General features: G+C 57.3%; 1 protein-coding gene across 1 annotated transcript; it reads right to left on the reverse strand.

Moving 5' to 3' along the window:
* Positions 1 to 468: 468 nt before the first annotated feature.
* EFNB1 (ephrin B1) lies at positions 469 to 13,327 on the reverse strand. The gene is made up of 5 exons (XM_004439891.3): positions 12,437 to 13,327; positions 3,697 to 3,974; positions 2,798 to 2,890; positions 2,462 to 2,590; positions 469 to 2,303 (listed from the first exon to the last, which is right to left on the reverse strand). The coding sequence occupies exons 1-5, from the start codon at positions 12,562 to 12,564 to the stop codon at positions 1,891 to 1,893; spliced, it is 1,041 nt and encodes a 346-aa protein (XP_004439948.1). The 5' UTR covers positions 12,565 to 13,327; the 3' UTR covers positions 469 to 1,890.
* Between the last annotated feature and the right edge of the window lie 613 nt (positions 13,328 to 13,940).

Here is a 13,940-nt window from a genome sequence, read left to right on the forward strand (position 1 = left end):
GATCTAGCCCCAGCCAGGTGGTGGCAGTACTTGAAGACACACCCAGGTCCCCATGGGAACACCCCCTCCCCCATCAACCCTCTCTAGCAGAGCCTAGTGCCAGACTGGGCAGATGCACACGGCCTACGCCAGAGAGGTGACAGGATGGACAGGGGGAAATGTTCGCAGGCTCCAGCAGAACAAGAGGAGAGAGAAACTTGGGGGGAGAGCAGGAGGGGCATAGGGCACTTCCAACATCTTGCTCCACAAGGACAGCCACCCTCTTCCCGTCCCTGCCCAGACCACCAGTGTTTTTGGGCACAGGAACTCTCTCTCACACATACATTCTCCCTCTCTCTCACACTCATGCACTCACTCATACACTCACACCTCATTCCCCAACATCACGACACCATTTTACACCCATTTCTCCATGTGGTTAATTTTTTTTTTTAGTTCTCATTTTTTCTAAGAAAAAAGCAACAAGAAAATAATTCAGAGTTTATACAAAACATCTTTACATTATTTTTTCAAAAAAGACTAGTATTTACACAAATGGCAACAGAAACAAAAACAAAAAACCCTTCCGACTGCCACCTGGAAGGGGCTGGCTGTTCCGCTCCCTCTCCCACCTGGCACTGGGGTGGGCAGCTGGCCAGGAGGCAGTGTGGAGGTGGATGGTGTAAGGCCCAGCTCCTTCCATGGCCACTCTGGGAGCGCCTACAAGGCGCACTCAAGTGGCAGTCTGTTAGCAGCCGCGCTGGCAAGGAGCCGGGGTCAAAGTGCACGGCGTGCTGGCCCAGCCCTGGGCAGCCTCTTCCTCTTTCCAGGCCCCAGCCCAAGATTGGGGTACCAGCAGGGGCTGGGTTGGGGGGACACCCACCTGTGCTAGAGCCCAGAAAAGGAGCAGGCCACCTGGCCTTATACCCGCTTAGGTCTCTGCCCTGGGCCTCTGTTTCCCCACCAGGCCAAAAGATGCCGAAGGTGAGGAGAGAACAGGGCAGGGGGGGAAAGGGGAGCTCCCAGCTCTGCAGGGCAAATAGCCACCTGGGCACCTTACCTCCCTCCACCCCCCATGAGGTCATCTGCCTGCAGCAGCTCTCCTGTTCCCCAGGCAACAGCCAATTAAGACGTTAATTACCGTGAGAGTGAGGGAGGCAGGAGATGCCCAAGAATCCCACAAGGAAGGGATTTTTTTTCTTTTTTGGTGGAAGGGTGGCAGCCACTACCCCATTGCCAAGATCAGCTTTGCAGAGGGACGGTCGGGAGGGGAAGGTGAGACACCTTGCCTAATGGCACTCTCGTCTTCCCTCATGGGCAAGAACAGCCCTAGCCTGCTCACCCCCCCAACCAAATAATAAAGAGTTTATAAAAGAAATGCCATCCTATGTTTCCTGGCTGGCCACATCCTGCCCCAGACCCCTTATACCAGGCTGGGCCAGGCTCAGAAAGCCTGGGGAGGGGCTGCCTTTTTTATATTTTTCCATTTTTCTTCAAAAAACAGATGAAAATGAGTTGACAGCTAAAAAATGAACACAAAAACATTAAAAACAGTGATGATAGCGGACAAGCAGTCCTGGGAAGGTGAAAGGGAGCGAGGGGGAACGGGGCCAGGGGGGCATCTCCCTGTCTGCTGTCCATCAGCGTCCAACCCTGCCCTCCAAGAAGGGGCGCCCCCGCAGAGCCCAGAGGCTTGGCCAGAGGGGGAAGGCACAAGAGCATGGGGGCTGGGGGCACAAGCACCCCCCTCCGAAGCCCAGGGGGCAGGGCAAAAGGGGAATTATAAAAGCCAAGAAACTACAAAACTAAATACAAAGGTGGGCACAGCTGGCAAGGGGAGGGGCATGGGGGAGAAAGGAGAGGTGCAGTCCCGGCCGACTGTCCCTCAGGGCCTGAGGCCGCGCCGGGCTCTCAGACCTTGTAGTAGATGTTCGCTGGGCTCTGGGGTGGCATCTCCTGGACGATGTAGACGGGGTGCCCGTAGTCCCCACTCACCTTCTCATAGTGGGGGCAGTAGTTGTTCTCTGTAGTCCGTAAGGGGATGATGATGTCGCTGGGCTCGGTGCCTGCTGTGCCACTGCCCCCCTTGGGACTGGCCAGGGTACTGAGCGAAAGGGCAGGCGCTCGTTGCTGCGTGTGCTTGCGGTGCCGCTTGCGCAGCTTGAGTAGCAGAACCGTCAGGAAGATGATGATGAGCAGGAAGATGACGCAGCCAGCGCCAACGGCCGCAAACAATGCCACTTTGGAGTTGAAGAAGCTGTCAGGGTCCCCACTGCTGCCTCCGCTGGCACCGGGGCCACTCTTCTCTTCTTGGTTTATAGTCTCTGAGGAAGGGGAAGGGAGGATAGGAATGTCAGCTAGGGGTCCCAGGGACACATGACAGATCTCAGGCTGGGCCCTGTCCTGCCTTTCTTCAGACATAGGGCATGAAAGGGCAGCCGAGCAATGGCTTCTGCCCTCTGTGAGACACCTATACACTCACCATGCTTGCCATCAGAGTCACCCAGGGAGCCCCGACCACCGGGGGCCTGCGTGGCCATCTTGATAGTGTTGTCTGCCTCCTTGCTGGGCCGGCTGGTAGTCAGCTGCTCAGGCGTCACAGCATTGGGGTCTGGGGGTGGAGAGAGGACAGGTGAGGGGGAGGGACCCCAACAACATAGGTGCCTCAGTCATCTAGCGTGGGCCAGGAATGGCCTGTATATCAGACCTCAAATACTCTAACCCTATTGCCGCCTCTCCTATTCCCAACACATCCACACCCAGTCAGGAACATCTGTGGCAAAGGCCTAACTGGGGAGCCCTCAGACTGGGCACTCACCTTGCCCAACCTTCATGACGATCTTCATGGTGCGTGTACGGCATACACCTCCCTCCCGGTTCTCCAGTCCCTCCAGGCTCCCATTGGATGTAGCTGCAGCAAGAGGCCAGAGAAGTCAGGAGGAGAGAAAGATCTGCCTGCATCACCCAGAAACCCTAGTGCTGCCTGAGCCCATAACAATAGAACTGGGAGCTGGGGAGTGGCAAGTATCTCCCACCTACCTGTGAACCTTTCTACTTCTCTCCATCCCACTAGGATTAGAATAGCCAGCCCAGCCCAGCCCGGGCCAAGAACTAGCCCTTCCTCCAAGAGTGCTGCTCTTCTATCACTACCAGGCCTTGGCCCTTCTTTCTTAGTGGACACTAAAGCGTGTTTTCTCATTGGGCGATGTTGCTCAGAGGCAAAGCAATTAGAACAGGCATCATGTGGGAGGCTTCTGCACAGACTGGAAGGAATCTTGGATTAGGGGTCAGGAGAACTGGGCTGGAGTCCCAGTCCTATCCCTAACTCCCTGTGTGATCTAGGGCTAGAAGCCCCTTCCCCTCTTGGGGCCACAGTTTCCCGTGAAGAGAAAGGCTGAAAGGCTGGCTGATCCCAAAGGGCTCTGCCAACTCTGCCATTCCCAAGATTACATCATAGGTGGGCAAAGAAAATAAGAGAGAGAGCACCACGAATTGGAGTCCTCTCCCACCAAACTCCTAGAGCCAAGGCGAGCTGGCAGCAGGCCCCCTGGTGAATGTTGGGGCCAGAATTCCAAGGCCAGGCTGGAAGGAGAGCACGCCAGTCTTTAAAGGGTACCAGATCAGGCAGGGCCTTAACTGCATGCAATCTCTTTGCACTGCTTAGAAGCTCCTACTGCTATAGGATAGGAGGGAACCACATGATGGGCAGGGACTCACAGGTAATGTAGTAATCATGGTGCTTCTTGAACTCCAGGCCCATGTAGTTGGGGCTGAACTCCTGGAACTTGATGGTAAAGCGGATTTCCTGCTCTGGCCTATTGCAGGTGACCAGCACATTGGGGTCGAGCACAGTGCTGCAGGCAGCTGCCTGCTCAGGCCGTACCAGGTACAGCTTGTAGTACTCATAGGGCCGTCCTGCTTCTGCTCGGGGACAGATGATGTCCAGCTTGTCGCCAATCTTTGGGTAGATCACCAGGCCCTTCCCACTCAGGAACCTGCCCAGAAGGGAAGAAATGGCAGCCTCAGGGTTGGGGGTCCTGGGCCATCCGCAGAACCAGGTGAGTGGACAATGAAGGCCAGGCTGGGCCTACTGGGTGGAGATGGCAAGAACAGGCATTTTGTCCTTCCTCCATCCTCAGGCTGGGGGTGGGAGAGAGAACCACACTGCCAGCAGGGTATGGAAGGGGTGGCCCATGGGCAAGGCTGCCAGGCTTTGCTTGGCAGGGTGGGGCACTGCCTAGCTGGGGGAGTCCTTTGTCCTAATGTGGCATTTCCACAGGGGGCTGATGTGGCTTGATGGGCTGGGTACCAAGGTGTCCGGCTTGGGCTGCCTGGAGGTGGCAGCCCTGTCCTCCTCCCAGCCCCATCATCACACTCACATTCTTTCATAGCCACTGCTACCACCTCTGCTACACACACGCGTGTGCACACACACACACACACAACAAGCCCACACATGCCTTAGCCACCACGCCCACAGCTCCCAGCCAATGGCTGGGGGAGCTCAACCTGTCTGGGACCCATGCCTTCTCCCCGATCCTTGCTAATCTTGGGCATGATGGAGAGATAGGAACAGGCATCGCCTGGAGCCAAGGGGTAATGGGCACAGTCTCTGGCCAGGTGCACCTCCACACAGCTCTCCCCAATCCCCACTCCCACTGCCCGGTGTCCTACTGGGACCCATCCCACCCACAGAATGCAAGAGCCTGAACCCCCAAACTTGACCAGTCTCACTCCTAAGAAGAACAGCGGGAGAGAAGGGGCCCAAGCAGGGACAACAGATCATATAAGATCGTGCTCCAAGAACCTTACTCATCTGTGTTCTAATCCCCCGACCTCCACAATGCCTTTGCTCCAGATCCTGAGAGAAGATGGACAAATGCCTTCTGAGCCAGAAGGCTAGGCACTAGGGAATAGCAGGGGGAGGGTAGCTCCCTAGGGCTACCTATTCATATCACTCTGTTCTTGCCTAAGCACACAGTAAGAAAGTGGTGCTCACTTGGCCATTTCTGAGTCTGAGCAGGCTGGGGATGGGAGCAAGGAAGTACCATGTAGGAGAAAAAAGACAGGCTTTGGAATCAGACAGACGTGGCCCTTACTAGCTCTGTGACCTTGGAATAGCTACCTGATATCCCTGAGCCTCAGTTTCCTCACTTATAAACTGGGGGTGGTAAAAGCTCCACCTTCCAGGGTTGTGGAGGGGAGACACGATGGCATATGTACAGCACCTAGCGCACAGTAGGCACTCAACATGTTTGACTCCTGCTTAGAAATAGTCTAGTCTGCCAAGAGGCAGGAGGCCAGATACTAACACCAAGTACCTATGAACGCAGCCTTGTTGCTTGAGGGGGAAATAGGAAGAGAAGAAATGGCCCCATCCTCAAGGACTTTACTGTCTGGTGTGGGTCATAAAAGTAAATGGCCCACACTCTAGCAACAGACAGCACCAGGCTAACTGTAGGTTATGTGAGAGGATGATGGTTCAAAAGGCAAGGGCTGGAGGCAGGGAGAGGAAGGAGACAGCTCATCTGACAGGATGGTCAGAGATGGTTCCACAGAAAGAGTGGGATGAAAGCAGGTCCTGAGTGAGGAATAAGAAGTCAACACACAGCAAGAGTGGATGGCAATGGCTGGGACACAAAACCCAGGCCAGTGATTGCCCCAGCAATTGGTAGAGAGGAACAGAAGAAGAGGTAGAAAAACTCAGCTGGGGCCAGACTGAAAGGCCTCGAGGTTCACAACAAGCAGTGTGGGTTTCGTCCTGTTGGGGACAGACCTTCTAGCAGCGAGGACAAGGAAGGGCTGAAGGCAGTGCTGCGAGAACGAAGCTGACAGTGCAAGAGCATGGTTCTACTTCCTGAGGGCCCACTCCACAGTGGGGACTACAAGCCATGAGGGCATATTGGGAGCTCAGTATCATCACCCAAGGGAGGGAAATGATATCCAAGAAGGCAAGAAGGGAAACTAGACCAGGTAGATGAAGCAGATGAAGAAAGGCAGCCCTCCCTCCATGTCGAGTGAGGCTCCACCAACCTGGAACCTGCCATCTTGCTATGCAGGAGGGTAAAAGTCACAATGAGAAGGCCTCCCCCTTGGTACCAAACTTTACAGCACTGCAGAGGGCCAGAAAGGAAGCAGGCACAGGATGGAGGCCCACACAAACATTTGAAAGGGAACGCCCCCACCCCACGCACCACAAAAAGCTGAGAGGTTTCACCAAAACCTCTGCAATTCCCAAGGCATTTTTCACTTTCCAATCCTCACACTGGTTCCATCCAGGCAACAGGATTAGACAACTTCTAACTGAGTCCAGGCCCCCCATGTGAGGGAATGGGTGATCAGACGAATGTTCCCATTGAAGAGAGGTGCTCAAAGCAACACAAAGAGCCCAAACCCACCCAGGATGTTAACCCCCAGGGGTCTAAGAGGACCTGAAACATTGGTTGAATCCTTGTACAGCTGCACCTCAACAGGACCCTACCCGGCGTGGACAGCAGGTACATAGAAGGCATGCAAAGGGGTACAGGACAGCTCACCTTTCTAACCACTTGGCCCTGGCTTACTCACAGGTAAGGGAGTCTTCTCTGCCCTAAGCAAAGTCTCCCATCGTCATTCAGGCTCTGGAGCCCTGGAACTGGAACAGAGGGCTTCTAGCTACTCAGTGTTCTACCTTAAACCCAGAGACATCGAGGAAACAGATGTCTACATAGTGGGCAGGGGAGGGAAAAGAAGAGAGGACTATTGCCCCCAACACCCCTCAGACTCTCTTCAACCTCAGTGAACAGACTTCATAAATATTCATCAGTTCACTTGCATAGCAGCTGGCAGAGGGAAACTCACCTTCCCCTAAAGGGCAGAAGGGAGAGTAACCTGATGAGACCTGCCTTCCCTGACCCTGACCTCCCACAATGGTGCCTTCTCAGCATCTTCCCCACCACTGGGAAAATTGCTTCTTGGCCTGTGAGATGCTCAAGAAAGTGGCAAGGGGCCACAAGGGGTGAGTATGTAGCCAGTGAGAGTGAAGCACAAAGCCAGGTACAACACTAGTCATACTGTTCAGGGGGGTCCCTGCAGGTCTCCCCTCATATTCAGCAGGTCAGGAGTAGAGACAAGAGAGGAGGAGGAAGAGATTGTCCCCAAGTTAAACTCTTTATCCCCCAGTTTTCAAAAACTACTACTCCCCCCATTATCAAGCCAAGCTTTCCTGCCTGGGGCCACCCCCAGACAAAGCCCTTTTCTGGAAAATAAGGGGATTGACATGGCTCAGCAGGAAGCCTGAAGCAGGTCGCCATGGTAACCCCTGAGCCCTTCCCTCCTTAGCCTCTGATAGCCTCCTGGACCTGGGGAGCCACCCCAGGGAGCAAAAGGACTCCGGGGAGGGAGCCTGAGCATTCCAGCTCCCATCTTGTGGCCTGCCTCTTCCCCTCCACCCTAGGCCAAGTCTCCCCCTCAGCCTTCCTACTGAGAAGTACCACCACGACTACTAAAAAGAATCCCGGGACAGAAGCCTGAAGGGCCTGTGGCGCTAGCCTCCCCGGCCCTGGGCTGGTCAGAGGCCAACTGCCCCCATGCTTCTTTGATCCAGCTGAGCCTCTCTCCACTCATACACATACAGTCTACAGTGGGGAGAGCTTGCAGCTGTGGGGGTCGTGCCCAGAAAGCTGCCCACCTTTGACCAGGTCCACATTTCCTTCCTTCTCACCCTTCCCGTAGGGCCTAGGAACTTGTGGTCAGAGAATGGCCGAAGGAAGAGCCTGGTCCCAGGCCATGCCAGTCCAAGTTTTGTACAAGACTCTAGCCACACCCTTGATTCAGTGACCCCAGCACCACCGTGCCTGCACCCGCAAGGTGGCAGGACCAGTGGAGGACAGACCCCAAGCCAGAGCTCAAGTCTGCTCTCATCCCAGCAAGGGTGGGGAGCCCCCAAATTAAAGGCTCCTCTTTCACTCCCCCAGCTCCACCCAGCCCCCGAGGCAGCAGGAGCAGGCCTGGCGTGTCCCAGCAGTGCCTGCCCAGGCGTGGGTGGGCAGGAACAGCAGCTGGGTCCTGGCACACACACACTACTGTCGGAGGCAGGGAAGCCAGGAGAGTCCCAGAGGAAGTCACCCTCCCCACCTACACTGAACTATGCCCTCCCCTCTGTCCCACCTGGCCAATGCTAGGGTCCATTGGGGGCTTAACACTCCCTTCCTCGTTGCCTGCTTTCTGTGGGTTCCCTGAGAGGAAGTGAGATTCCCAGCCCAGAGAGGAAGCAAAGGTGCTGTTCAGAGCTCGGGAGGGAGAGAGCTAGGCAGCAAATTGGCTGCCTCTAGTTTAGGTCACCCAAGCAGGCTGCCCTCAGAGGTAGGCCTAGCAAAGTCAAATGAGGAAGCCAGAGCACTGCTCATCCCACGCAAGCAGGGTCTGAGTCACAAGGACAGATGCACGCACACCTGTGAGGTGAGAGGGGCACCGAGCCAGTGCCTCTTCCCAAACCCCACCTTGAATTCCTGTCTCTCCTAGATTCCAAGGCAGCAAGACGGGCGTGGAAAGAATGGCACATAGCACAACTCTACCCCCTACGAGCTGACTGACTTTAGACAAGTCACTTCCCTTTTCTGGTAAATGGGGGTGATTCCAACTCCCCAGGGCTGTTGGGAACATCCAATGAGCTCACATATGAGGAAGGTTTGTAAGCAGCAAGGTGCTGCCTGACTGTTAGTTAGCACGCCAAGCAGAGTACCATTTAGAAGTAAGAAGCTGAAGGAGCTTACATTCCTGGCTGCTAGCACCCCACCCAAAATGACTACCACGAAAACACACCCAGGAGGGGCTGTGATGGTGCACAGGGCAAGGAAACCAAAATGCGGCTGGTGAACATCCCCCCACCTCAGCTCCCCTAATAATCACAGAGTGGACCCTCTCCAAAACCTGGTGTTCCCATGGCAACCAGCGGCCTCCTGGCTGGCCCACCCTCTCCATGGTCCCAACTCCAGACAACAGTGATGCACAGTAGTATTCAGGGCCCGCCTATTCCCATGCACCTGAGCTGGTGAGGCAGTGGAGAGCCTGAGGGGAGAAAGGGAAGTCTCGATTCAGCCTCTACCCCAGCCTCACAGGCCTTTCTTGCCCTGGTCTGGCTGCCTGGGGTAAGGGTGGGGAGGAAGGGGAACAGAGAACTTTAGGAGCCGCTGGGTTCCCATCACTCTCAGGCCCCCACCTGTGGCCAATCAGCCACAGAGTAGAAGAGGTCAGGTCCCTAGCCACCCCAGAAAGGGGCCCCCTGAGCTGGCCTCCCCAGGACTGTGAACTGAACAGCTGTGAGGGGGCCAACACTTTGGCTTGAGGCAGGCAAGCTTGGGTTGGGGTCTGCAGCTGCCCCCACCCATGCTGGATGAAGTCAAGGGTCCTGGATGCCAAGCTGAACCCCCTACTCCGACCCCCTTGTAGGGAAGTTGTAATGTGATCTCAGACACATTCCCAACTCCTTGGAGGTGGGGGAACCTGAGTGGGGGGCAGGAAGGGGTCAGAACAGGACTGAGAGACTGAACTGCAGCAGCTGGACTTGGCTGAGGACTCAAGTGTGAGGCCTGCCGGCTGCCCCAAGCTCTCAGGGGATGACACTGGGGGAGGGGGCCACCCTGACACCTTCCATCACAGCCCCAGACCCAAGTGCGTGCACACACTTTGGTTCCTCCCAACCTCTAGTGGGACCAAACCCACATCCCCACCCTGCCTGTACTCATGGGGCAAATCTGACAAGAGAGGCCAAGGAGGCAGAAGCTCTTGCCATCCAGGGACTACCATCCTGGAAGGCCCCAGCACCACTTTGGGAAAGAGGCTGGGAGTCTTGAGCTGGCCCTTCCGCCTCCCCTCTCCCGGTCAGGGCTGGGGCTGCACGTGCCCTGGAACCTGGAAACATACCCCAGCCCCACCACTTCTTTGTTTTGATTTTTTTTCCCAAGGAGGAAGCAATTAAGCAGGGTTTATAGGCACTGGGAGATTTTTTGGGGGGAGGGGGCTTGCCAGCTCCTGACAGGGCTGAGGAGAGAGACCAAAAGCAGGGAGGAAGGGAGGAGGGAAGAGAGAAAATGAGCCTGTGAGGGAGAACACGGGCATGTGCGAGAAACAAAAGGACTTGAGAAAAAGAGGCAGAGAGTGACTAAGAGTGAGAGGGAGTGTGAGAAAGAGGGAGAGCAGGCGAGCCTAGCCTGAGAGGGCAGGTGAGCGTGGCTCAGAGGTTGTGAGAGGGCAAACCGACATGGACCTGAGAGGGAGAACTCAGGCAGGAGGCAAAGAGGGAGAGACAGACAGAGAGAGACTGTTGATTTCAAAGGCTGTGGTAGCCCGAGGGTTGGGTGCAGTGGCACAGGCAGCCCCCAGAGCTCTAGTCGAGCTGAGGACAGTGCTTCTCTCCTGTCCTCCTGCCCTCACCCCAACACACACAGACAGTGGCTGCATTCCAGACCCCTGAGCATAGATGGAACTTGGCGGCGGGGGGTGCACAGGGGCGCCAGATCAGTCCCAACCATTCCCAGGATCTGCCCAGTCATAGGATGGAATTCGTGCAGGTCCTACTGAGTCCTCAGCCACTCCCCATCTCCGTCCCAAAATGCCTGCCCTGAGCTTGAAGTGGATGGAGTGGGGGAGACCTCAAAAATCTGTAAACCGGTCCAGAGCACTAAAGGCTCAAAACACAAAAAGGGGGAAGCTCAGAGATATCTTGTTTCTCCCAGGTCCCTCCCACCCCCCACCAACTCTGCAGGAGGGCTCCTTTCCAGCTGTGGAGCTGTATGTTATCTCTGGTTAGAGACCCAAGAGAGCAATTAGGTCACTCCCATGAGCCCCTATGATGGGCTACCCTAGGCAGATTTCAGCAGATTTCAGAGAGAGCATTTCCAGCCTCCACCCTTACAGGGGGGGAACTGGGCACTTCACAACCTTTCCCCCTGGGCGCAGCAGCCCAGGGCCCCCAGAGCATTTTGACTCCCTGCTGTTAGGAGAGTGTTGCACCCAGTTTGGCTTCTGGGCAGGGGAGAAATCCTTGTCAATCCCTCTCCTTGTACGGAGGCAGAGCCCTCTATTCTGACCCTGGTTTAGCCGCCCCACCCACCAGTAACTAGGACTCTACCTTAACCCAAGGAGAAAAGAACTAAAGAAGCCACCTTCTCCCACTCCAGGGCGGAGAGATTCATGGTTCCTGCAACCTGAGGCCCAGGCAGGCAGGAACCTTGGAAGTTACCGGGAAGCCCAGGAGAGTGGACAGGAAGAGATTCCAGATATGGGAATCAGACAGCACAGACAGGGCAGGCCAAGGCTCCCAACTTTCCCACTAAGTGGAGGTGTCTGCACACTGCTGGGACCTCCAGAAATCAGGAAGGAAAAGCAATTTTGACCCTGGTTTCCAACCCAAGTTCTGGATGCCAAAAGAGAAAAAGGTCCAGAGGTCACCACACAGCCCAAGCAACTCCCCACTAACAACCCAGAAACCACTGAGCCACCGCCCTGAAAGGTGTGTGTGTTGTTTGGGGAGGGGGGGATTGTGAAAGGAAAGGAGAAGGAAGAAAAGAAAGGATCTCCTCTACATAGCTACCTCCCCAGCTCTTGGGGAAAGCTAAGCACAGCTCCCCAGTCTGAGGGACATAGGGTGGGGGTCAACCGGACGCGCCTGGGCAGGAATCCTTTGCTCCCAAAAACCACCTCGCTCGCTGGCTTGGCCGCCACTCTCCGCCCGAGCCGCCCTCGAAGCTCTGACGCCGGTTCCACTGGACCCCCGACGGGCGCTGGATCCAAACCCCCACACACAAACCCCTCTCCCACTCCGCCCCTCTCCACCCGCCGCCTTTGTGAGCCTGGGAGCGGCGTCCGCCCTTCCACGGCCCTGGCAGGGAGAAAAGGGGGGGCTAGAAGAGACGGAAAAGCGAAAAGCTAGGCAGGCAAACAGGGAAGAAAGAAAAATGAAAATGGGAGAAGCCCGAATGGGGATACAGGCGCTGCCACCCGCCCCAAGTGCGGGGTCCCGCGCTGCAGTCCCTTCACAGCTAAACAAACGAGGAACCTATGTTCCGGCCTCGTCCCCCGCCCGGGTCAAGCTCGCCCCCGGAGCGGCCCTTGGCCAAAACCGCCACGTTCCCAGGGGCCCCAGAGGGGGCTGCGTGCTCTCCCCCACCCAGCTCTCGAGCGCGCTCTCGAGCGTCCGGACTCCCAGCTCCGCCTGGAGCAACCACCTCGACTCGATCTGGGACGTGTGGAGGAGAGGGCCGGGAAGCCCAGGGGTCACAACCCAGACAAGTGCCCCCACCCCACCCCTCCGCACCCTGCCCTGCCCGCCGGCAGGAAAACACACTCAAAAAAGCCCGAGACAAAATGGGGCGCCGCTTCTCCTCTGAAAACCTCTCCACACTCTCTCCGGGACGCGCGGCCTCACCCCGAAGGAATGCCTCCCACTCCCAGAGACCAGAGCAGATAAGTTACTCACTTGGGGTTGAGGGAGCTCCAGGACACGGGCTCCAGGTTCTTGGCCAGCGGCGTGGCGAGCCGGCAGAGCGCCAACACGACCATCGCCACAAGCCATTTACCGAGCCAACGCTGCCCAGGCCGAGCCATCTTCCCGGGGGCAGGCTGCACTTCGGGATCCCCTGGTGCCTCTTCAGCAAAGCTCGCCTCGCCTTCCCGTGCCGCGCTGCGCTCCGAGCCGCTCAGGCGCCCATCCTCCGCAGCCGCCGGCCTTGAAGTGCTCCCCTCCCGCCGGCTTCGGTGTCGCTCTTCTCCGTCCGGCGGGCCAAGAGGACTCACTGGGCAGCCGCCCGCAATCTGGGCATGGGCTGCGGCCTCCGAGGACTCACTCCCCTGGCCTCTGTGCCGCACAAGGCACGACGGGGGCTCTGCGCCCCCGGGTGATCCCGCCTGATTCTGCTCCGCTCCCCGAGACTGTTTGAGACTGCGCGCCCTCTCCCCGACGGGGTCTCCCCGCTGAGGACTCGGCAGCCGCCCCAACGCCTCGACCGTCCCGGGATCGGCGCCCCTCGGAAAAAGTGGGAGTCTCCCCACAACACGAGCTCGGTCTGGGGGCTGCCGACTGGGTCGCCCTGGCACCGGCTCCGTTCCTCCTGGCCACACTGGGATTCCAGGCTGCGTGACCCCAACAGCTTCTACTTCAGCGCGGGCCCCGCTCAGTGCACTTAGAAGAGCGGGCAGACGCTGCCGAGCGAGCCAGTCCCATCAGTTTGCGCCTCTGAAGCCTCGGCCGGGTAGCCCGGCAGCCCGGTCGCTGAGTCCTAGCTCCCTGGCGATTGCGCCCGAGGGTCTGTGGCCAGTGCGAGCCTCACACACCTCTCGCTGCTATCCAGCGCGCATCGACTCTCTCCGCGGCCGCTGAGCTGTCTACTCCCCTGCTCAGGCGAACGCAAGGCCAACCCTACTCCTCTTAGCCAATAGCAAGCTCCGTCACGGGGTCCTTGCCCCATTCCACGCCCCCAGAACAGGAAGGGGGTGGGGTTTCAGGGAGCTCTTAAGGACGCGGCGCTCATGATGGCACCAATCTGAGTGTGCGGCTCGTGCGGTTAGGGGTGGGTCCCGCCTAGTCCTGTTCCCCGAGCGCTCAGTCCGTGGGAAGTTGGCGCTCTTCTAGAGCTGTCGGCCTCCTCTGCTCCCCGCGCGCCCGGTCGACACACCGGCCCACTGATCTGGGCTAGATAGGCCCTGTCACGAGAATCTCAGGAAAATACTTCCACTCTCTTTTTGCACACACGAGCCCTGAAGTCCTGCTCTGTGCCCACCTCTGTGGCAAGGATAGCCTGTTTTACTCCGGGTCCCGTCTCACGTAGGGCTCTGGTGGGCTTTCCTCCTTCCGCCTTCGCAATTCAGTGTCCGCTTGCACATTGACCCGGAATCCTGAACATACAGATGGATAGCGGAGGGTGGTGGAGACTCAGAGGGGTCAAGTACGGGACCTGGGGGAAGTTCTTCGCCCCTGGGGACCA

This window comes from Ceratotherium simum, chromosome X (assembly GCF_057802395.1).
Source record: "Ceratotherium simum simum isolate JZ-2026a chromosome X, ASM5780239v1, whole genome shotgun sequence".
In the NCBI taxonomy this organism is placed as follows: domain Eukaryota; kingdom Metazoa; phylum Chordata; class Mammalia; order Perissodactyla; family Rhinocerotidae; genus Ceratotherium; species Ceratotherium simum.

What these genes read in the sequence shown, in the direction of transcription:
- EFNB1 (XM_004439891.3), bottom strand. Translation starts at nt 12,564, where the DNA reads ATGGCTCGGCCTGGGCAGCGTTGGCTCGGTAAATGGCTTGTGGCGATG. An exon ending in CCATGATTACTACATTACCT is followed by an intron (nt 2,891 to 3,696) that starts GTGAGTCCCTGC and finishes CTCTTGCTGCAG; the next exon opens with CTACATCCAATGGGAGCCTG. An exon ending in TGACTCTGATGGCAAGCATG is followed by an intron (nt 2,304 to 2,461) that starts GTGAGTGTATAG and finishes CCCCTTCCTCAG; the next exon opens with AGACTATAAACCAAGAAGAG.